We start from the raw sequence: 25,229 nt of genomic DNA on the forward strand, positions 1-25,229 counted from the left end.
TTTTCCACATAGAATAATGTCTTGGGTACATATGTCTCACATGGTCTCTAAATGTCTTTTACAAATCTGTCCAGTAGGAGACCCTTTGGGGTAATGTCATAGGTCATGATATGTTTCAGCACAAGGCTCTGTCTTTCTGATAAGTGTTGGTCAGACAGAACGAGCCCTGGGAGCCTGTTGGCTAAGGATGGATCCCACTAGGAGACACGGGATTCTTCTCTTTGCCTACACATGTGAAATTTAAGCGCATTGTCCCTCATTGAGAAGAATTAGTCGCTACAGTGAACTAAAAAGAGTTCAAGAGAAATAAACAAATGATAACGATTGACAATAGAAATTTAAACAAGACCCTGACTAATGTTCTTAACTAATAGTTGTTGCTTGTTAATAGGACATTAACTCAAAATCAATCTTGAGCTATGACATGTATACTAATTCCCTCATATAGTTCTATAAATACTTTGTTATGGAATCATTGGGTGTTCTTTATACAGTTTATATTAATATGCAAAGTTTGATATAAAATTCCTCTGAGTCAAGAAACTAGATTATGCTCTTGGTTATGTGCCTAATGCCTTGTTTAATTTTGTTATTCCAAACATCCAAGGAAAACAGGTACTGTGCCACCTCTGGTAACATAAATAGTTGCATTCAAAGTTTTGCTTCTCTTAATGCTACAAGGGAAGGTTTTGTTTGTTTGTTTGTTCTTAATATAAATCATCCCTAGCAGAGTGGTCATGGCTATTTAAAACCAGTCTCAAGGCTGAAAATGTGCCCGTGTGTCAATTACACCAGCAGAATGTTCATGTGAGGCCGGGGCAGAGGCCTGGAAGAAGCGCCTGCAGTTTTTAGATCTCCATCAACAATAGCAAACACACGACATGGGGATACAGAGGGCTAGAAAACTGATTATCAAAGTGACCACAAAGCCTTTGTGATTCTCAAAATTCTACCCTACAATGAAAACTGTAAATGAATAGATTAAAAATAATAATAATTTAGGCTAATGTGGTCTTTTTGGCTCTTTACAAAAGTTAAGTGGACCTGAGTGAAACACCATAAATGAGATAATATATGCAAAATGCTTAGCACACTACTTGGCATGTAATAGAGGCTGAGAAAAAGTAAGTTCTCACCTAAAAGACATCCCTACTCATAGCAAGTCATCTAAAAGTCAATAGAAGTGCCTACATTTATGTCTGATAGTCCTGATTTTCCTAATAACATTAGTTGATGAATTATATTAGGGAGTTTCTTTAGTAAAAAATTAATTTAATTAATTTTTTTTTTCTTCTTTCCAAGATATTGATGAGTGCTCCCTTCCAAACATCTGTGTTTTTGGAACTTGTCACAATCTTCCTGGCCTGTTCCGTTGTGAGTGTGAGATTGGCTATGAACTGGACAGAAGTGGCGGGAACTGCACAGGTAAGGTGTCCATTGGCAGCAAAATTTGCTTCCAGGGGTGCCAGGGGACTTGGCTGTTGGGGCCCTGCTGGGATTCCACAAGGATATTCAGAGTCACAAACAAAAAGCTGGGATGAAACATTAGGGATCACAGAATACATTTTCTGAGACTTGGAACTGATTGGACATGAGGATCCAGAGGAGAGAGTTGAAGGCAGCTGAAGGAGCAGAGTTTATAACCTCAGAATCAAGCAGTGATACAGAGAATGTGCCAGGGCTGCTCCAGCTGTAAGGCTTCCCAGCCATTCCTTTTCTCCTTGGGTGCAGTTTCAGAGTTTCCTTCTGAAGGCCACGGGATCATGGGTTTTCTCCTTGTCTTCTCCAAAGCCCTACTCACTCCTTCCCCGCCCTGGCCTGCCAGTGGTCACCAGAGAATGTGGTACTCAGCCACCCATTTGTAGTGTGTCAGTCCTCTTCATGTAAAGCAAAGGACTCTCTGGGAACACATGAAATACATGAGAAAAGCTATGAGCACGCCAGTAGACTGTTACTCTGTTCGCTTTGGCACTGAGTTATGACTTTGAAAGCCGTTTGCACTTCTCCATCCTAGTCTACCCTTTGTTCAGGGATATTGAGGAAACAGTCCCATTCTGTATGGGCTCAGGATATCAGGAAGAAAGAGATTTTCCCAGCAACCTTCACAAATCATGGCTCTCCAGATTATGACCATAAACTGCGTATCCACCCTTGGCTCGTCCCCAGATTGCTCTGCACTAGGCACATTCTTCTCTTGGTTTCCCTAAAGACAGCTAGGACACCGAGCTGGGCTTCTAGCATAACACAGGAAGTTGCCTCTCCACATACCATCGCCTCTCCTCAGTGCCCCAAATCGCCATCAGCATCATGCTGTCCAGCCTCATTTCTGTGAGTCTGCCCTGTCCCTCCAAGATCCCATGAAATTTGAGCAAAATCGTTTTCTGCTACAGGTTCCAGGTCCAAGGGGGAGGTCCCAAGGAGAAGGTACCATCCTCACCCTTCAACCTCTCCTCTCTGAATCCCTGTTTATCTGATCTTGAGTATTTTGTGAGTGCTCAACACAAACTGAAGGATTATACAGAGTTGGAATTTGCCAAAACTCATGTTCTATGTATCTGGAATTTTGTACATATTTTTAGACTAGAAACTGAAAGGGAAATCCTCAAACCAGCATCAGTGACAGGAGAGAGACTCTTGGCGGCCTTGTGGAAACGCTGAGCCTCGTGCATGTGTGTGCTCACTCTGGGCTGCCACGAGGCAAGCACAGCCAATGGAGGAAGCAGCAGAAGTGCCTGCTCCTGAGGGTTCTCTGGGACATCTTACTCTAATTTGATGAAATAATAAGCCACACATATTACATACATTTTCTTAAAACCTGTGTCTGAATTTCTGGTTGACCGAGGTCACAGTCGTGTTTTGCTTTCAGTTACCTTGACTGGAATATTTTTCTGAGTTCCAAAGTCATATTTTCTCCTGATGACAAATTTGAATGCTAAATGTGTTCCAGAGGAAAAAAGACCAAAGACTATGACAGATTTCCTTCCTGAGGGGTTGTATTTCACAAGTAGAAGACTGTATTTCTAGGTGTAATTATAATGAGTAATTCTTAGAAAATTCTCACTGGGAGCCCTAGATTTGGGTGCTACTATTTCATGGTAATGTCTTCCCCACATTGGCTCTTGTGACAACTCTGCCCCTTGCTGTTTGATTTTAGATGTTAATGAATGTCTGGATCCAACCACGTGTATCAGTGGGAACTGTATCAATACTCCAGGCAGCTATACCTGTGATTGTCCACCTGATTTTGAGCTGAATCCGACTCGAGTTGGCTGTGTCGGTAAGATCTTAAAACTTTTCAGAGAAGCATACTGTTTGTTATTTTTAAAGCAGCATTGAACATTACATTCTCAATTTTTTTTTTAAAAAAGTAATAATATGAAAATGTAAACATTTCCTAAATTTGTGAAATACTTTCAGATTCCTTTTCTGTAGATAAATTCCCAATTTAGTTTCTCCGTAAAAATAAATTTCGTGTTTTTAAATAGTTTCTGAAACAGTTTCTGAAATGGATTTAAATTTTCAGCCTCCACGTAGGAAGAGTCTTCCTGACACATTTTTGTTTGTGTATGGTAAATAGATACCCGCTCTGGAAATTGCTATTTGGATGTTCGACCTCGAGGAGACAATGGAGATACTGCCTGTAGCAATGAAATTGGAGTTGGTGTTTCCAAAGCTTCCTGCTGCTGTTCTCTGGGGAAAGCCTGGGGTACTCCTTGTGAGCTGTGCCCTGCTGTGAACACCTGTAAGTGGACATCCTCTTATTTATTATCATTATTCCAGCTTGGCCAATTCTCCTCGCTAGATACACAGAATAGAAGCCCCAGTGGGAGGGAGCTGCCACTAGTCTCTACTCTTCCATCAGGAAAGGAGATCAATCCTCTCTGCTTTGTTGAGGGGACCCTGCTCCCAGTTTGGTGGTCAGGATGTCTCACCAGTGGGCTGCACTAGGAGGTCAGGTGGAGCAGGTTACAGTTCCCTTCTACCTGCATGATAAGCAGATCCAATTATGTTAAAGTCACTTATAGTGCTTCCTTCCCAGGGACACATTGATTGGTCTCTCCTTTGTCATTTATTGACTTGTTTCAGAAGCTCTAGGACAGAGGTTGAGTGTCCCTGAGTTTTCGAAAAAGAAGCAATTAATTAAGCAAACATGAAATGGAAGATTATCCCATTCTTTTAAAAGTTTCTTTATTGATTAAGTTATTACATATGTGTCCTTATCCCCACATTACCTCCCCATCCCCCCCACTCATGCCCTCACCTCCCTGTTGTCTGTGTCCATTGGTAGATCATTCCATTGTTATGGTATGACTTTAAAGAAAGTTCTAGAATGATTTTAAGGGCATAAATAATATATCCTAAAAAGAATAAAAGGCTTCCCATTTTTCTAAGTGTGTCCCCCAGTATTCAGAGTCAGATGTAGTTTCTTTGGCAAAGATCAATGGTTGCTACTTATGCGGTATATTGGGACAGGCATTGATTCTTTCCTTGATAAAAGACCATTTATTCAGTTTTTCTAAAAGTACTTAGAGCACATAAAGTATGTACCTTGAGTGTGCAAAGATGAATTTCACTAGATCCTGCCTCCAAGAGTATACTATCTAATAAAATAAGGCCCAAGCATATAAGCAATAATTCAATGTAGGCCTCAATAAGGGAGAAAAAGGAGCAGACTGTGACATGAGTGAGAGGAACAGCCCACCTGGTTCTAATTAGGACTCTATCTCATGCCACTCATGTAACTTTGGGCAAGTTGCTTAGCAAGCCTGAGTTTCCTCATTCATAAATGCCTCATAGGATTAAATGAAATGACTTGAGTAAAGCACTCAGCACAGGGATGAATGTTCAGCAGGCATCTCCTTCTCCCTTCTCTTCAGAAAGGGAAGTCAGTCTGGCATACGGTGGTGATGACTGAGCTTTTTTTAAAAAAAGATTTATTTTTTTAGAGGGAGAGGAAGGGAGGGAGGGAGGGAGAGAGAGAGAGAGAGAGAGAGAGAGAGAGAGAGAGAGAGAGAGAGAGAGAGAGACACTGATGTGAGAGCCAGACATCTATCAACTGCTTCCTGCATGCTGCAACCCAGGCAAATGTCCTGACCAGGAATGAAACCGACCATCTTTTAGTGCATGGGATGATGCCCAACAATCTGAGCCACACTGGCCAGAGCATGACTGTGCATTTTTTTAACTGGGCCTTGAAGGAAGGGTGTGATGTGAAAGTGAAGACTTAAAAGGAGTAGTGGACAGCAGAAATAGGAGAGAAAAAAGTAAAAGAGGAAGAGGAGGGTAGTTAATTTCATTGATATTGAAAGAATCAAACCAAGATGTTTAAATGGGGGAGTCAGCTCTGTTGATTAATAATGATTAGCAAATAAAAGTCCACCTTACACCAAACTAGATTGGAGCTAAAACTGGAATATATACATATTTAAAGTTATGTATATATACATAACATCTCAGAAATCCAAGAGAGGGATTATCAAATTAGGGAAGAACATGAGGGCCATGAAAGAATTGCTTCGTATTGATACTCACCAGGGCTTTCCAGCAGGTTAGGGTCATTCTTATTCATGTGTTCCTGTATGTATCACACTGCTGGTGCATGGCACTGAAATAAATGTTTTTGAATGGAGTAGTTGGATCAGAGAATTAATGGGGGGAATCAAAGGACACTGTAAAAACTTGGTCAGAGGCATCAGTATTACTGTCAGTTAAACAGAGGGCAAGAAAGATCTCTCATCATTATGGAGAGAAGTGGGGTGGGAACCAAGAAAGAGCAGCTCTTCCTAGGGCGCTGTCTGGAAAGGGTTTTGGAAATAGGCTGATTAACATTATTATGGAAGCTGTGATTTCCAGGAAGTAAGTCTGAACCAAACATAATAATGGAGGAGTCTGTGAGAAAATATAAAGGAAAAGAAAATCTTTCAAAAGAAAGAAGGATGGAGATGAGGGAATAAAATAGTTCATAAGAACATAAGGCCAGGGGAGTGTGTATAGATAGGGTGCAGAGACTGAGGACAGTGGCCATAGTAAAAGCCTTTTGAAAATGATGAGCATAGATAGAGATACTAACTTGCTTCAGATGGGTGGGGGTCACTGTTAGAGATTCCTGCAAAGGAGTATGTGCAGTTGGATATGTCGGTATTTCTCTCGAGGATACCATTGCTAGAAATTTTATCCTCAAAAGAACTCAACCTAAATTTTTTGTTTCCATAGCTGAGTACAAAATTCTTTGTCCTGGAGGAGAAGGTTTTCGACCCAACCCCATCACTGTTATACTGGAAGGTAATTCTGTTTCCTTTCTCAGAAAGAGCATACATTTTGAACTTCCTTGGGTTTACTGACAATGCTGAAGAAACACTGCTGTCTTCATTTTAACAGACATTGACGAGTGCCAGGAGCTTCCAGGGCTGTGCCAAGGCGGCAAATGCATCAACACCTTCGGTAGTTTCCAGTGCCGCTGTCCCACAGGCTACTTCCTGAATGAAGATACCCGAGTGTGTGATGGTAAATGGCCCCGACAGGATGATAAGTTCTTTCCAATATTGAGAACTGACCTCAAAAGCCAGGAAAGCTGAAATTTAGCAAAATCACACAATGGTCTAAATAGGAACATAGGTATAATGACAGGTGGCAGTGTGCACTAACATTACTGATATAATGTCATTGTCATAATGCCAAATTGCCCAAAACTCCCTCTTTTCCTGTGGGAAGTATAGTTTTATTATCTTACACTTATGTGTACAAAAGTTTTCCATGCTTTTTAGAAAAGCCATTTTTTATTAGAGCAGCACAGGTCCCATTTCAGTGACTTCTATATGCTGGGCAGTTCTGGACTCTTCTTCCTGCCCTTCACCACTTAGCATGGGTACCAATGCATTTAAATTAGCTTCTCTTAAAGGTGGCCCCTTTGGTTTCATGATGTGATGACCCCTGTTCATCCCGGAAAAATGGAGAATATTGACCACTTTTAGCTGTAGGACTTGGGCTACAGACCAGGCTGAGAGAGATGGATTTCATTTACATGCAGGAGTCACAGGACTAGTTAGAGAAGAGACTTTTTTGCATCCTGGAGGAAAAGTAGTCCTCTGGTTCTCCAAAAGGCTTATTGGGTGACTCAGTGACAACCTTGTTGAGGGCTAGTTGAGCATCCAGTGTGTACAACATAGTTCTAAGATCCATGGAGTTAACAAAAGTTGGAATCAACTCCTGTGTTTGAAAATAGGGAAGGAGGTGTGAAATACCTGTTTCTATGCTCTTTTACCAATGCAGATTCATGAATCCAGCTGTCTATAGCTTTAGGATACATCATATCGCTCCATGGATTTTGTGAACATACAAAGTACTATACGCAGTTGTCTTTCTGAAGTCTCCACATTTCCATCTCTGCGTGCCTTTGAGGATGTTATGGACTCAGTTATTAGGAACTCATACCAGAAAGCAAAACTTCCCTTGCTAAAACCTCCTTTTCTGAAAATGCACACCCACGTTAGCACAGATAAAGGACATTGATGAACTAAACATCTGTTTCTCTTATCTGGATCTTAAAGTGCCCTGTGGACTTTCTCCTTCCTTGTCAACGTTTATAGTGATTCTGAGTACCAGGCTATTCCCAAGAGTGAAGTGTCCATCTTCCCATACCACTTTCTCTTTGGATTACAGATGTGAATGAGTGTGAAACTCCAGGAATCTGTGGTCCAGGGACATGTTACAACACCGTTGGCAACTACACCTGCATTTGCCCTCCAGACTACATGCAAGTGAATGGGGGCAATAATTGCATGGGTAAGTCCAAGCTTTTGTTAATAATGCATGATTGGTCCTCATCTGCACAGAAAAAAAGAGCTTACAGGTCCAGCAATTAGTCCTTATGTTATTTGCTCCTTTTGCTGTCTTTGTGAGAACCACCTCCCCTTTAAACCATGAGCTTGGCCTTTTCTCACCACCACCTCGTGTGGGTGGTTGGGAGTTTTCTTTAAACTGTAATGTTGGAAAATCCCAAACAATGGTTTAATAGTACTTCTTTTGTTTGACTTTGGGTGTATCTTTATACAATTATATTTACAGCACTGACCGGCAGTATTAAAACATCATGAGTCGGAAATGAGAAAATTACTGCCAAGTAGCAGTGGAGAATTGTTACTAGGAGACGGGGTGGAGAGTCATGTAAAGTTCATTAATGCTACAGATACATAATGACCTAGTTTTGTGGCACCAAGTATCAGGGACTATATTTCTCAGTTGTTTTTTTCTTATGGCACTATAGGTAGATGGAAAGTTGTGTACGAACAGGCTTTGCCCTTATCAAAGTCCGTTCAAAAGAAGCTCACTGCTTGAATATCCCCTTAGAAATCCCCATGGCATCGCCAATCCCTTCCTTCTTCCTTTCTTCTAGATATGAGAAGAAGTTTGTGCTACAGAAACTATTATGCTGACAACCAGACCTGTGACGGAGAACTGTTGTTCAATATGACCAAGAAGATGTGCTGCTGTTCCTACAATATTGGCCGAGCCTGGAATAAGCCCTGTGAACAGTGTCCCATCCCCAGCACAGGTGAGTTTTAGCTTCACCATCACCAAAACTACAGGTAAATCAATTCCTCATAGATTGTTAGGGAAATGAGTCTCAGCCAGGGAAGGGATGGGTGCATCGTTAATCTTCATTAGAACAAAATGAGCTCACAAAGGCAAATATTTAAATTTGCAGTTGATCCTGGTCCTTCCAGCTGAAAATTTAAGTTACAGAATATGCTTTCTAATTTTTACATTAGTTCATTTACCAGACTTACAGACTTAGCATATCACAAAGATATACATACTGTTATCAGTCTAACTAAGGGACTGGAAACATCATGCAAAGCAGTATGACAAATAAGCAAACCATATGCCCATTATTTTAACTTATTTATAACTAGTCCTGTTCCAAAATAGAATTTAAGGCAGCCCACAAAGAATCAAATGTAAAACAAGATGGCCTAAGGCAAATGGCAAACAAGGGCAAGAAACTTGGAGCAAGTTAGCGAGGCTAATCCACAGAATTCCAGCCAGGAATTTCCAAACACTCGCCAGAGATGAGCAGTAACTTTGGCTCCAAACTTCCCAGCAGCTCACATGCAAAAGGGAGACATGAGCAAGTCTAAGAACCTCCATGACCATGGAGCAAACTCAGCACTAAAGGGAAGCGCAACTCTTTTTGATATTGAGACCTGAGAGAAATTTCTTCTTCTGTCCTCATAGAGAAAGATCTATATAATGTTACTTGCTTTTTTAAAAAGGATAATTTATATCCTTGGAGCAAATGTACTGAGAACTTTGGTGCACTGTTATTATAGCATATGCTAGATGATATATTTCATGTATGCCATGATGACATCACTTTCTAATGTGATAATTTAGATTGAGTGAACTATTGTGTATCCTATAGAACAGGGGTGGGCAAACTTTTTGACTCGAGGGCCCCAATGGGTCCTTAAACTGGACCGGAGGGCCGGAACAAAAGCATGGATGGAGTGTTTGTGTGAACTAATATAAATTCAAAGTAAACATCATTACATAAAAGGGTACGGTCTTTTTTTTTTTTTAGTTTTATTCATTTCAAACGGGCCAGATCCAGCCCGCGGGCCGTAGTTTGCCCACGGCTGCTATAGAACCTACTCCATTCTCCAGTGATCCGTAATACAGCAAATCTATGTCTAGTGCTACCTGACAACACATGAAACATTTTATTTGAGTAAAATATACCATTGCATCCATTGTTTGCTGCAGAAATAATGTAGTATCTATCACTTAGAATTGTAAATTACCTTACTCAGCAAGATAATGCTAAACCAGGTTTGATAAACTACATATAGCCCCTGGGCAAAATCTAACCCACCACCTATCTGTGTATGGACCACAAGCTAAGAATGAATTTTACATTTTTAAATGGCTGAAAAATTGTTAATTTTTTAAATTACCAAAAATAATTTTTTAACCCTCGCCCAAGGATGTGGGTGTGTTTTTTTTATTATTATCAATTTGAGAGAGAAGAAGAAGGAGGAAGAGAAGGAGGAGGGGGGGAGAAGGAGGAAGATGAGGAGGAGAAGAGAAGAGAGAGAGAGAGAGAGAGAGAGAGAGAGAGAGAGAGAGAGAGAGAGAGACATTGATTAGTTACCTCCTATAAATGTTACAACTGGGGATTGAACCCCCTTCCCAATGCCCTGACAGGGAATTGAACCTGCAACCTTCTGAAGCATGGGATGATGCTCTAACTAACCGAGCCACCCTGCCAGGGAAGAACAGACTTTTTAAAATAATATTTCATGACCTGAAAATGATATGAACTTCAAATTTTGGTGTCTATAAATAAAATTTTGTTAGAACGCGGCCACTCTAATTTCTCTACATTGTCTATGGCTGCTTTAATGAGATAGTTGAGACTGCACAGCCTGAAAAGCCTAGAATATTTACTCTTTACCCCTTTAAGAAAAAAAATTGCTGACCCTTTGTCTGATTGTCTTTGATGATACATACCTTTCAAAAAAATACCTGTGGGTTACACTCACTTGGTGTGTGTATTCACATATAAAAGTATATGTGTATATGTCTCTATATATTTGTTTTTAATTATTTTGGAAAATAAATTTATTTTTATAAAATGTTCTATTATAAAATTTACACAAAAATCTTTTTAAATCAGATTTTGCACAGCTAGATAGAAGTTCTAGTATTTTTTTTTTATCTTGATGGATCTTTGTATATTCCCTTGGAGACCACGTTGGAGACCCCTGATAAAGATTATCATTTACTTTCAGAACTGTCTGTCTGAGGTTTAGGCATCTGCATACTCTTACTAAAATGTAAGATGTCTTCTTCATATTGAACATTGACCAAATCCAATCATGGCTTTTCATTACCTATACAATCTGCACACATTTGAGGAGTCCCTGAAATTTACCTGGATGACCAGTGTCTGTTGGCATGACACTTATTGGAAGTGGACACTCATAGAGTAAGACATAAATCACTAGGAGAAGAATATGCTACATTTACTTCTAGAAACCGTTGCCTAATTTTCAGTGGGTTTGACCAATAAGGCAATGGCCATCTTGAACTTAAATTTATATCATGCCATAATAGTTACAGTCATGATCTGGAATGACAAAATCTCAGAGTTAGAAGGGACAGCAGGTGACATTTAGTTCATTCTTTATTATCAATTTTGCTGAATTCAGGCATGAGAGAAAGACAGAGGGTCAGGAGAGAGAGGAAAGGCAAGAGTGCAGCACCAAAAGAAACCCAGCTCCAAAAATTGAAGTAATGGTATAAGTTGGTGGTTTGGCATGAATTAGTGATTAATAGACCTGATGTCAAGAACTTGGCTAGACTTACTATGGTCTTCCCCAATCTACTGAGGAAATGGCTTTTGTAGGCATTCCCCTTAATGCAGAGTGAAAAGAGACACTCTTGTCAGTCCTTGGGTTCAGAGGTGAACAATACCCTTATAAAAGCCCAAATTCCTACAGGCAAGTTCATACAAATGAGTGTCAGATGTGGTGGGAAGACTGCTGCTTGTCCCTCATGATGTCAACATGAGGTCACTTCCTGCAACATTCACCTTAAGGGCAAGATTATAATATCTGTAGGAATTTCAAATTTATTTATTATTTTAAATACTTCAAAATATAGATAAATATCCTTCCAGAATGTTTACAAAGTAAATTCTTTCAGCCCAATCATTGCTCTTTACTGACCCTTGTTCCTATTCCCCTCACCCCACCCTTGTCTAATCACTGCAGATGAATTTGCTACACTCTGTGGAAGTCAAAGGCCAGGCTTCGTCATTGACATTTACACCGGCTTACCTGTTGGTGAGTTATGATGCCATTGTTGGAACTTTCTGCTTTTGCCTTTGTGTTAAGAAAAGGGTTACACGTTATTTTCTCAATTTGCTTTTTTTTTTTTTCTTAGAAGGAAAATTCATTAAACAGTGTCATTTCAATTTATTGAAACACTGATTCTTAGTTTGAAACGAACTGTGCAAACACCCTGGGTAGCTACACCTAATTGGCAGCAGCATTTGTTGCTCATGATTAAGGGGACTGGAAGGCTTTTCACAAAATTACAATCAAGATTAGTTAAACCAACCCTAAGCATCAACAAAGAGAGAGATTCTGGGAGCAGGGCCAGTTGACGTTTGATTTGACTGTAATTCCCAATCCTGCCTTCTGACTAAGACATGCATTTAATATGACCTTTCATACCAATCCTCACGTGTAGGTTGTTCACCTAAATTCCTTCTTGTGGATCAATTTTGTCTTTCATGGAATCTCCCCAGGTTATCTGCTTTGGGAATTTCAGATATGAAATTAAAAAAAAAAATCCTTCCAATCTGGTCACTGAAGCAGAGACCATTATAGTACTAGAGATGCTTGAGCAAGAGTCAGAAGTATTGCACAGCGGTCAGCCAACGAGGCAATGCTTCTGTGGTTTAAAACCAAATAACATAAAAGTAGAAAGCTATTGCAGTCTCAGAGCTTTTCCCCTGTGTGATTTATATGCATCCTTAGATGCCCCTCCTCAGTCTGAGCGCTTGAGTGGAGTAGCAAACGTCACCACTTGCTTTGTTCCACCTTATTCCTAATAAGTAAACTCAAATCCACATCAGCCTTTCCAATGACCGTGTTTAAGAAAACAAGGGTCTGGTCCAGCAATCAGCCCGGCTCCCTTAGTGCCAAATCCATATGGCTCCACAGTCTAGTCAACGTCCAAAGAAACTTCATGGTCTGGAAAAGGAAACTGCTAAATGACACTGGCATAAAACACCTGGCCCCAGCTGCTTTGCTTTTCCCCTTCCCAAAACAGGTCTTTTCATCTCCCTAGAATCTCTGATCCAAAGATAAGTGGTCTTTAGTAGTGATGAGTCTCCATGGTAGGACCAGGAGTGTACCCAGAAAGGCCTGCCCTGTAAGGCTGGCAGTAGTCAGACTCGAAACAGCATTAGCACCACCCACTAGTCGAGCTGGAAAGGTCCCAGACAGCATCTAGTCCAAATGCCTTGCTTTGCAGTTGAGGGGAAGGGACTAGGCCGAGGTCACCTAGCTAATTAATAACAGAGCTAGGACCAGAACCCAGTCCTGACTCACAGCTTGCTTTGACTCTAGCTCTTGAAAACTGGAAATGTGATAGTGAGCAGTATACTTACTGTACCAAATTCCACCATGACAAAATATTTAGATGACTGGGAAACTTTGTTTTATTTAAGCTTTATACTCTTCTTCTGAAAAGCCTTAAGATTGTTGGCATATAGAGCCCATTCGTATGGGGTTAAAACTATAGCAAGTTTATTAATCTTGTCTTAAAATATAAACTTCTCCATGTTAAAGTTCAAATGAAATCCAGACAGGAAAAGAAAATATAAATTTTTATTATATCCTTTGGCTGTTTTATGCTGAACAATGGCTAGAAATTTGACCCAGCCTATTATTGTTAAGCATGATAATATATCACTTATATTTAAAACAAATAAATATGCAATTTCATGTTTTAACCCATCCTATTGTTGGATTGGGTTGTTGTTTTTTGTTTGCTGATCAGACACAGCTGTAGTCTTATTTGCATAAGTTTTTAACGACATGAATGATAAATGTGTGAAAAATCTAAAAACATAATTACCTGTATTCAAAATAGCAATAAAACTTTTGAAATTTTTAAAGAGATCAATTTGCCTTCACACAAAATCAAGCTCTTTAGAAAAGGGTCTAAAATAAATGGATAGCCTGTCAGATTTCTCCTTTAAAACAGGCTGGTTTCAGAGGTGAGTCTTCTGAAATTATAGCATCTTTTGTTGGCTCCACTTACATCTGTGGCCAACTTCTTACAACTTAGGCAAAACGCCTTGCAGAGCCTCCGGACTACAATAGTAAATGAAAGGATCTCAACAACAGTCATAGAAACCTGGAGAATTGGAAGGACGTGTGATGTAGATAGACCAAAGCTTTATATCCCCTCCCAGCTTCTGGAGTGTTTTTGTGAAACTACCAAGGGGCTGATGGGGGGGCCCTGAGTATTCTTTGATAAAGGTTATCCTTTGATAAAGGTTTTCTGAAATTTGTATGACTGTGATGTGAAAAAACACAAGGGAGGCAGGACAGCTGGTTAGAGGATCCCTGGCATCAAATCGGACTCTGCTTCTTATTGGCTGTGTGGTCTTTGGCAAGTTCCATCCCCTGACTTGGCCTCAGTTCCATCACCCACATAGAGACCACCTCGTAGGGAGACTGATGACTCAGTGAGTAAATCCAGGTTGACTGCCTGACAAACTTGGTATATAAACATTATTAACATTATTATTCTAGAGGGAACTGAATGAATGGGAGATCGGAGCAGGTTAGACAGAGAGTGGACCAACCAGGCTGGTGGAGAGTGAGACCTGCCCACAAGGTTCCCTCACCAACTGGCCAGCCTGTGTCCTGTTCAAATGCTCACCAACTCCACTTCCAAATACTGGTTCTTAGTTTAACAAATTTTAATTGACACTTAATATTTGTCAGACAGCATGCTAGGGGCCTGTAACAGTGGTGCAGCAGCTAGGCCCAGCCATGGGCTTAGGAAGCCACAGTCTATTCCAGATTCCGACAATCCTTCCTGAGTGCTGACTCCATCTTTGCCATCAGCTGGGGCCCAGAGTACCCCCAGACCTGACCAAAAACCTAGTGAAAGAGGAAGGGGCACTGAAGTTGAATTTGAAAGGCCAGAGTTCGCTTTGACCTTAGGCTCCTCCTCTTCTTTACCAGCTCCCCTTTCCCATTCTAGCCAAACATTGCCACACACTTTGGGTAGAGAGGCTGTTGAGATCAGCAGTCGCTTTTTCCTTCCCCTCTGCCCAGTGTCCAGGGGATGCAAAGATGGCTTCCAGCTGGGCAGTGTGGATGTTCTGAAACAACATAAAAAAGACAGACACTAAATCCAGATAGACACATGAGTGTCTGGAAAGTGGTTTAGTTATTTCAGTTTGCCATTCAGTGATGTTCCCTCCCCCTTCCATCAACCGCAGCACCCCAACATGCACCCACACACGTACTCACATGCACACGGCCGCACACGTGTGTACGCATTTTCTCTTCTTTGGTTTTAGACTTTCGTTGAACATTGCGTGACTCTCCCTCCCGATCGACCCTGCCCAGGGGCCATGTTCTGTGCTGTCACTCATGCCTGGCTGCTCTGTTTCTAGATATTGATGAATGCCGGGAGATCCCGGGGGTCTGTGAAAATGGAGTGTGCATCAACATGGTTGGCAGCTTCCGATGTGAATGCCCAGTGGGCTTCTTCTATAATGACAAGCTGTTGGTTTGTGAAGGTAAGTGATGATGTCACTCTGTCGTGTCCAGAAGTGAGCTAACTGGTGAGCTACTTACCCACACACTTGGCCAATTTCACAACATCGGAATTTCATAAATTCATCAAGCTCTAGCACAGAGAAGGGCACCGTGGGGAACAGCATGAAACCTCATGCAAAAAACATTCACTAACTCCCAGTGGAAAAAGCAGGACGTGCATTCCCCAGCCCCCTCCCCCTACACACACAATGTATTAGATTTCCCAGCCGATAGGAAAGAGCCTTGAGTTCCTGGGTGTGTCAGATGGGTTGCTTTTGTTTCTCATTGCTCGAAAGTGAGCGTGAGTGGTGGGCAGTCATCTTGAATTGAATCTCAAAATCAGCGGTCTCTTCCAAAGGGAGCCTTTGCTACTCCCAAGTGAAAACAAGGTTAGTGCAAATATTCCAAATGCATGAGAGAATTCCAAATGACAGGAACGGCAAATTCAATTTTATAGGAAGAATGTTGGCATGCATGCAAATGGTACTTTTTTCATTTTCAAATGACCTTCCCTTGCCATGTTTATGTGCTGCGATTCTGCACATTCCTTGCAGCACTTCATCTTTGTCCTACGTCTGGGGAAGATAGTGTCCCTTTACATTTTAGTAAAAGGGACAACGTTACTGGTTATTAAATATACCATGTGCTCTGGGATAGCTGGAATAATTTTCTATTTAATATGTAAACTTGGAGCCACTGGCAGCGTTTTTGTTCATGTTAGAAAGTGTTAGTATCCCTTAGAGCGTGGATTAGAGCACACATGTCAACATTTTAATGTTAAAAAAAATACTTTTCTCCTAAACTGGGGACAATTATAGACCATGTTATAGCTCTAAGCACATGTTTGTTAAGTTATCCTCACCCGGCTTTTGGTTACTACGGCCAAGTTGGCACATGGTCTTTCCTCTGCCTGCTGGGTGAGGGAGTGGGAGTGGGGTGATAGCCACTCAGAGCCTTGCTAAGGAGATAGTCATTTCAGACCTGGGCCGGCCCTGTATTTGGAGGCAATCCAGGAACAGGTGTCTGAGGGGGAGGCGTGATGCCGGGGAGAGAGGAAGCCCGCTGCGGATGATCAGACAGTGCTAGGGTTGACCTTCTTCAAAACTACAGTCTTCTCCCCTCCATACAGGCCTCGGATGGCTGCTGCCTCCTTGTGGCATCTCCCCTCTGCTTTCATTCAGAGATCCCTTTGATGGTTCCTTTATCCAGATGCCTCTTTCCTATTCATATTTGCTGAAACAGCAGCCCTTGGCCAGAACCCGTAGGGAAGGCCACCCATGACCACCAAGTCAACCTAGAGGTTGATACCCACATGAGATCAGAAACCCACAGCTGTGCCAGTGTAAGCCACTTACCTGTCAGGGCAGCATTCAGTGGATATTGAGATTACGAAGTGCTCCAACTTTTGGGTTCCGTTTCATAGGATATCCATCTGCAGGGTGAGTGTTTAATCTAGGGTCAGCCGCGTCCCAGCACGATCCTAGCTCTCAGAATCAGAAAATGAAGGTTGATTTAGTACATTCCTCAGCAACGCTGAAGTTGGAATGAATTCCAGAAGTGATTTAGAGGGGGCTACTATGCATCTGCTCTTCCCAAGTATGCACACCATCAGATGCTAGGTGTCTGATGCACCACAGAAATGCTTGTCTGTGACACCGTTTGGCTTCTCCAAGGATAGAAGCTACCCTCTGTGCTTCTGAACACCCTTACTAAGAGCAGTGCACACATGGTGGGTGAGGTGGTGCTGCCAAACAGACTTCTGCTCTTGTATCTACTGCACAAAGAAGCATCCCCCCGAGCCTCCCCCCCCCCAGCTCCCCGCCCCCCCCCCCCACACACACACACATACACAGGATAGAAACTCCCACTGACAGCAGTCCTGACATTTTCCCGCCACAAAGCACAGGCCTGAGAGGCACCATTTGATGTATTTGCCGCCCCCTTGTGGGAACTTCTGCTGAGCCAACTCTGTGTGAAACCGCAGTGCTAGGGCTGAGGGCTGACTCCCACCTGCGGTGCAGGCTCTTCCTTTAGTGGCCTTAGGCCTGAATTAGATTATTTCATTGGAGCAGGGGCAGGGAACACATATTTTGCTGCATGGAATAGACGGGAAAGTGCAGTAACTTTTGCGATGCCATGAATTTGAACTACATTTTAATTCCATTTATTACATAATTTGAAGTACATAATTACATTTAAGTGATTTTAGACTATATATATATATATATATATACAAACAACCCCCTGAGCATAGTCAAAGCTTTGAAGTACACAATATCCATTTTATTCTTTTCTTTGATAATGTGAATTGGGTTGTTTGCAGTAGTTTTATGTGCAACATGTTCAGCTTCCTTGGCTTGGCTGCCATGTGGCAGTAATTTGAGCAGCAGCCTCTGCAGCCCTGCCCTCCAAGTGCATCTGTGGACCAGGAGCACAAGCTTCTCCCGGGAGCTTATGGGAAATGCAGGCTCTCAGGCCACCCCCAGACGTGCTGGTCAGAGTCTGCCTTTCCACAGATTCCATGTAATTCATATGTACCCTGAGGTTTGAGATGCTCTGCCCGCCGGATCTTCAAACAAGAGAAACCAGATTGAATCATAAAACCCTGGGGCTTTAAGCAAATACAAGATTCCCTGGGATCATTGTCTGGGCTCATGTCAAGTCCTGACTGTAGCAGTTGAGTTTCATGCCTTTTCAAAAAGACATGAGTAACACTAGAGTCCACATGTGTCCTAAATCAAATACTAACATTTATGAAAAATACTAGGAAGGTGGGAAAATTAGAAAATCGTTTTCAGCCCTCCGTTGTCTGTTTCGTAAAACTGATCAAAATGAGAAAACATACATTAGTTTTGTGTGCGAGGCTTCCTTGACTGGGTACCAGATTCCGTTCTCCTCCTAATTCACGTCTCTTCTGCCTGAAGACATCGACGAGTGTCAGAACGGCCCGGTGTGCCAGCGCAACGCCGAGTGCATCAACACCGCCGGCAGTTACCGCTGCGAGTGCAAGCCCGGCTACCGCTTCACTTCCACGGGGCAGTGCAACGGTGAGTGCGCCCCTTAGCTGGGCATGCCTTCCCAGGGGTTGTCTCCGTTTATGCATATACATAAATATTTTTATTTCAGAGAGGAAGGGAGAGGGAGAGATAGAAACAGCAGTGATGAGAGAAAATCATTGATTGGCTGCCTCCTGCACGCCCCACACTGGGGTTCTAACCCACAACCCAGGGAATTGAACTGTGACCACTGAGCCACGCTGGCCAGGAGATTATCTTCATTTAGACTGCTGAGTTCTAGCAACTAAACTGGAAAAAGCAAAAACTGTTGCAATGTCTAAACACTTACCTATTTTCCCCTCGTTATAGATGAGATGTTTTCAAAACAATAAATAAATCATGTACATGCATAGATTTCATATTTACCCATCTGCTACCCTGCCGCAAACAGCCACACCCAAAATTCACACACATAGACACACACACACACGCGCGCACACACACACACACACACACACACTTCCCTAACCAGTATTCAGGACCAAATACTTATCTTTTTAATTCCACATAATCCCCCTTGGAGAGTTGAGGTTGTCACCATCTCAGCCACACTCCCCAAATCTAGACAGGGAAGCTCTCCTGAGCTGCACATTAGCCTGCAAAAACTGAACAAAAAAGAGCCCAGTATATCTTTTCCTCCTAAACATTGTACAGATGTAAGATCACTCACTGAGGGCAGCAAACATTAACAGCCTTTTATTAGCTGTGAGTCATCTACAGTAAAATGAAAAACTATCTCCCAGAGGTTAGTTTTTTGGTTGTTCACTTGCATCAGGGATGTGGTAGAAGTACACAGAATGAGTGTGTTGCCAACTTAAATCGATGGTAAAGGTATTCAAGTATCTGATGATACCTTGTAGCCAGTGGTATCAAATTAGACCACTGGTATTTCAGCCCAGAAGCAAAATAATACTTTATAATGATTTTCATATAAATCATTATATATTTAGCAAAAAGGCCAGGGAGAATGTGTTATTTTGCTTATGGTTCATTTCGCAGGGAGTTGCCTGGATATTTTATGCATTTGTGAATGAAACAACACAAGGGAACATGGTCAGAGTCCCCTTGGATTTCCTTGCCCACCAGTGAGTAAGTGGTAGGAAGTGCACGGCTCTCTGCAGGGTATTTTGCATTGTTTCATGAGAGCTCGGTGGGAAGAGGGTGTAATAGCAGAACAGAAACTCAATTTGAGAATCAAGACTTGTTTTGTTGAGTTTAGAGGAGCATGTGCAAGTGTTTAGCATTTTGTCAACAGAGCTGTTGTTATCCACGTATTTTTTAAAAAATGACAGGAAAAGTGAGGACGCCTCTGATATGAGCCACAATGCCCTTGTGAAACTTGGCATTGAGACCACTTCCCTGCATTTTGCTCTTAATTTATATTTCTTTGAAACTGAGTGAAATAATTCCAATCCAAATAAAGAGTTGCTGATAATATAGAATGTGCCATTTCACACCATTTCACGCTCAGGCAAGAAGTTCTTTATACATTAAGATAGCATGTCCAGCCAGGGCCTGCTGGGCTCAAGCCCTGTCATGTTTTCTCGTAGAGTTAACATAAATAAAACTCTCCAGGCATTAACCAGCCATGAGGGCTGTGAGAGTGTTGTTTGTAGCCAAAGCTCTATTTCCCTCCTTCATTGAAATCCTCAGAAGAAAGGGAATGTACATACATTTTGCAATTATTCAGTCTTTAGGGTTGAAGACTTCATTCTGGTAATGACTTCATATACATCTTACTTTAAAAATATTTTTAATGTCTTTCAATGCTGTCCTATATATGACATTTTTTAGACATAATGCAAAATACTGCTCTTTTCCTGTGTTTCAAATGAAAAGAACTAAAATTTTCTTTCTATCATGAGATTTTTATTTGAATTCATCAGTACAGTACATAATTTCAAAGCAAAATCATAGCTGGTGGCCATAGTGCCCACATAGTTGCTGAGAGATCTGAGAGAATAATTAGTTACCTAAGCCCAGGATGCTGGCGGGACTTCAGGAGTCGGATAGTTACACAAATGTAGCCCCCTTCTGCAATCTCTCACCCAGCTAAAGACAAGAGGCAGGTTCTTCCCAACCACTGTCTCATGGTCTCTCCTCTCTCCACTGACTATGTGAGTTTTTCTCCCCCAAATACCACGTTTAAACCTCTTATCTCAACCTCAGACATAATCTCCTGGGAGTTCACATCCTGATGCTTGAGAAACTTCGTTTTCTAGTCTCAAAACAAAGTGAACTTCACCATTAAGTTCTATAGGATTGTAACTTTCCGTTTCACCAGTAGACTCTCAAAGTACTCTATGTTTCATTTTTTGAAATCATCATGAGATAGGCAAGGTAGGAAAGAAAATTCCTGATTGGGGAGCCATTTCTAAGAAGACCCTTAATGTTCTATATTTCCTGGGGGCTCCAGAGATAAGACAGACCTAGCCCCCTGCATACTTCCAGGTCTGGCACTACCTTGAGGGCACTCAAGGTTTGGGTCAACTATGGTAGGCCCAAAGACACACCCTCAAATCAGCTTCCTTCCCAGAGCTTGGCAATGGAAATCAGTTTCCTCTGTCTATCCCAGAGAACAGTTTGCTCATTTTAAATCCATTTTCTCCAGTGGGAAGAATCATAATTTGTTAAGTTAACTAGCATTTCTGCATAGGCTAGAGGTAGCTCCTGAGCTGCTCTATACCAATTTCCTCTCTTAATGAAATATTTAACCCTACTTTTAAACAGTATGGTGATTGATCACAACTCTACATGTTCTGTGTATTGGAAGGAAAAGCTTGTAAAAATGTCAGCCGGAGCCCATGGAATGGAGGGGATACCATCTCTTCAGGGCACCACTGCTTTGTGTGGTGGAAAGTGCCCATTCCCAGCTCAGTAGGCAGGGCAGACAAGCAGCAAGTGTGGATTATTTGGCTGAGAGCAAGGTGCTGCTGTGCCCCACAGCATCTACACCCAAGGGGGCGGTCCGCTTTTTGCTTTCTTCTGTGATAATGGGAAAATCAAGATGAATCGGTGCTCTTGAAATTATATTTGACCTAAACATGTCCTGGAAGCTTTAAAAAATTAAATTAGAGACATAAGTAAGCATGTAATTATGTCACGTGTGGATTCGTGCAGTCAATTCTGCCCTGCAGATGATTAGATTTCAGGAGAGCAACCAAAAGACTCAGTTGATGAAAAATACAGTTTAGAGCTTAAAGACTGGGCAAGATGACAGAGCTTTCCTTTGAATGAATGTGAATAAAGAGAAAGAAATATCATTAGGATTGTCAAGTGTTGAAAGGAGCCATGTGTAGACATGAAGACTTGGTTAAAATGGAACTAAAGGTTATAGGAATAAGACAAAACAATGAGGTGAAACTTGAACAAGGGACAAGGCAGGTTGTCCATCATGAAAACCTATTTTAGCAAAGGGATTTGTTTGACTTTGGTAAAAATTTCCAAAGGAAGCTGTGAAGGGTCAATGATTTGAGGCCCCAAATCTTTTCTAGACAAAATACTTCAATGAATTCCACAGCCTGTGATGATGCTTTAGGAAAATAATCAAATGAGTTGTCTCCCAGCTTGGATTTTTCGTCCCCATCCTACTTCTAACTTCTCTCATCTTTCAGAACATTTTTTTTGAATACCGCCCCTGTTTTCATGTATTACTAACATACTCTGAATGTGCCCAGGAGGTGAAAATAAGTTTTAAGCAGTTTTGAGGTAAAAAGAAACATAATGCCTGTGCCTGTTTCACTGTCTTAGTTTATAAAGAGCGAGGATCAGCCATGGAGAAATACCTAGAAGTAAGTTATTCAATTTGATTCTGAAGCTTCCACGTAAGATGCTAAAGATGCCTTTTACCTACAGATCGCAATGAATGTCAAGAAATCCCCAACATATGCAGCCATGGACAGTGTATTGACACAGTCGGAAGCTTTTATTGCCTTTGTCACACTGGTTTTAAAACAAATGCTGATCAAACCATGTGTTTGGGTGAGTATGTGATTATTATTTCATTCTTCCTTCATATCCTGTTGAAAAATTCATTTGCATCTGAATATATATAATAGTTAATACTAAACTTTTCAGTAGTTGTTCTGCTACTTATAAAATAAAAACACAAGCAGATGTGTAGCATTAACATCCTTTGGTATTTAATCTCTGGCCATCTGAACATCATAAACTTCTTCCTTGATTTCATTTGGCTGTTAGTTCAGAAAAAAACTTCTGACTAAGGTATAAATTTAGAAAGATATTTAGATAAAAATTACCTTTTATTAATGTTAATAGCCTGTTATTATTCTTTTATAATATTATTCTTTTATAATATCCTTTTATAATATTTACTTAAATAATATTTATAATATTTATGAGTGTTTGAATATGAACATTCTTTAAGACGAGTTTATAGATTTTACTGGATCCTCAAAAGCAAATTTACAGATGCTACAAAGGCATAAAAAGTAAAGAAACCTTTTCTGAGGAGAAAAGAGCTCAAGATTTTAAATCTCTTCCCAAGTATTAGTACTGAATCGGGATCTCGATTTAGAATCAACTTCAAATATGTAATCAATCATTTTCTCTCTTTATCTCCTTTATTTATCTACTTTAAAGCAACATCCATTAGGTCTTGTGGGAACTTCATGAACATGAATCAGTTCCACAGCTGGAAAGAGAACAATCAATACAATAATGTTTAAAGTGCTTGCCTTTGGCTATGATTGAAGTCACCCGTTAGGGAACATTCTCATAAAGTTTTGTCTTCTTCAGAGCAGATACGTTTTAAATGAAAGGAGTATAACCAGCCCTGCTCATCACTGGGGAGCTAACCTCTGCATATTAATGGTACCCTGCCCCGATTCCTTTCTGTCTCTTTCATCTGAATTATCTGCAACCCACTACCAACGAACCTACCTTTCCAAAGCTCAGCTAAACATGAATCACTCTCGGCAGAAGCTCTTGCTGGCAGGGTGACTTACCTGGATGCCATCTTCAACCACACACACACACATACACACACACACATGGAGTCACCCTGGAGTCAGCAATAGCTTCTTGCTTTAGGATCACAGATTATGTATCTTCATGTGCAAAATTGGAAAGGGCAGGAAACCCTAACCCTGACACCACACTTTGCCAACCTGAGGTGTTGCCTCCCTCTCCCTCTTTGTCCTTCTCTTCCTCTGTCTGCCCCACTGTTGCAAACCAGCAGTATCAGCTTTCTTTCATGGAAATGTCTTATTTCCCCTTAATGTGCACCTGCTCTTCATAAGAAAGATGTTAGCTGCTGTGGTGAGATGTATTATAAGATGTCCAGATAGCTTTGCACAATAGTCCAAGAGAAAAGTCATAGGCCAAGGAAAAGACAAACAATAACGCATGAGTGTGTGAGAGGAGCTAAGTGCCAACACCACCTTGAGATCATTTAGGAGGGAGAGATAAGTCACTCTCGGTGGGAGTGGTGGAGGGTTTTAGGGGTGGACTGGGGAAAAAGGGGAAAAATGTCTAAAATGTCAGGTGAGTTGGAAAGCTAATTTATGTTGTTGCTGATTGCAGGGTAATATCGGGTGACTCACTGCTTTTTGGGAAACTGGAGTGAGAATCTTACAGGCTGACGTTTGCCAAAGGTGGCAGCAAATCAAGACCCAGATGCTCACACAGTTTTCCATTTGCAAGTGAAAAAGAAATTGAAAAAAAGTGGCAAGGGTGGAGGATTCTAGAAGTAAATAGAATAAAATAATCCTGTCCAGTTCTCATGTCCTTAGCTTGCCTCCTTTCACATGCCAACCAAGGAAATGATTTACTCCCCAGCATTAGAACCCCACCTTTTGCTGGGTTCTCACAGGGAGCTGCCACTGCTGGAACCCGCACCAACACCGAGGACTTCTCAGCCCATGGAAGGCACTTTATGAACTCTAAAATGCCCTTTACCCCCAGGTAACCATGCAACCTCCTCTTCTGTTAATAATCATGTTTTCTATGTTCTTCGTTCCTACTAGACATAAATGAGTGTGAAAGAGATGCCTGTGGAAACGGAACTTGCAGAAATACAATTGGCTCCTTCAACTGCCGCTGCAATCACGGTTTCATCCTCTCTCACAACAATGACTGCATAGGTGCGTGTGCAAAAAAGTCACCAAGGGAGTCAAGTTCATATGTGCTCTTTGGAATTAGCCTCATTCCCAGTGTGCCAGCTGTCTTTTTTTAACATACGCTGTCATATGCATGACAGTTGTTTAAAAGATTTGTCAAGTAGAATATGCTAATTAAATGTCATATGTAATGTACGTCCATTACTTTTATTAAAATGCTTATTAGCAACTATATTTTTATGCCTGGTATGCTGTGAATTGAATAAATTTTAAAATAATTGAAATGATTACATTTTAAAACATACGCAAGTGATGCTCTGTATAAAAATTACATAATTTATGAATAATGTGGACCTGCTTGTCTACATGTTTCCCTCTAGCCTCTTTTAAAAGAAGTAAATTATTGAATCTATTAAAACCTCCTCATAAAACATGCACCATTATTCATAAGTGAGTGTAATAAACCAACTATATATTGTTCTTGAGGCGAATTTAATATAATTCCAATTATGGGAATACTTAATAATACCCTCAGTGGTGTTGTGTATTAGTAACTCAGTTTTAGCCTTTAAAATTAAACCTAAAGGAAGATTAAGATAAACTCATATAAGATTGTAATATAAATGATCAATCACTAATTAATAGAATGGTGTAATCTTTTTAGGTTTTGATAGGTACTTATAGCCAGGTCTAGATTTTCATTGGAATTTCTTATGTTTGGCTGAGCCAGCAAAGGCCAC

The 25,229-nt window shown here is 41.1% G+C and overlaps 1 protein-coding gene across 1 annotated transcript in view; it reads left to right on the forward strand.

Moving 5' to 3' along the window:
• FBN1 (fibrillin 1) overlaps window positions 1-25,229 on the forward strand; it is a gene marked incomplete at its 5' end in the record, with an annotated part of 229,336 nt that overhangs the window by 169,944 nt on the left and 34,163 nt on the right. Inside the window, 12 exons of the mRNA XM_081089678.1 lie at window positions 1,303-1,425; window positions 3,155-3,277; window positions 3,578-3,742; window positions 6,214-6,282; window positions 6,379-6,504; window positions 7,660-7,782; window positions 8,393-8,551; window positions 11,775-11,846; window positions 15,209-15,334; window positions 18,278-18,400; window positions 22,265-22,390; window positions 24,397-24,513. Coding sequence (XP_080945804.1) covers window positions 1,303-1,425; window positions 3,155-3,277; window positions 3,578-3,742; window positions 6,214-6,282; window positions 6,379-6,504; window positions 7,660-7,782; window positions 8,393-8,551; window positions 11,775-11,846; window positions 15,209-15,334; window positions 18,278-18,400; window positions 22,265-22,390; window positions 24,397-24,513 — 1,452 coding nt within the window. The remainder of the gene's footprint in view (window positions 1-1,302; window positions 1,426-3,154; window positions 3,278-3,577; window positions 3,743-6,213; window positions 6,283-6,378; window positions 6,505-7,659; window positions 7,783-8,392; window positions 8,552-11,774; window positions 11,847-15,208; window positions 15,335-18,277; window positions 18,401-22,264; window positions 22,391-24,396; window positions 24,514-25,229) is intronic.

The sequence above is a fragment of the Myotis nattereri genome, assembly GCF_964212035.1.
Source record: "Myotis nattereri genome assembly, chromosome: 1".
Lineage (NCBI taxonomy): Eukaryota > Metazoa > Chordata > Mammalia > Chiroptera > Vespertilionidae > Myotis > Myotis nattereri.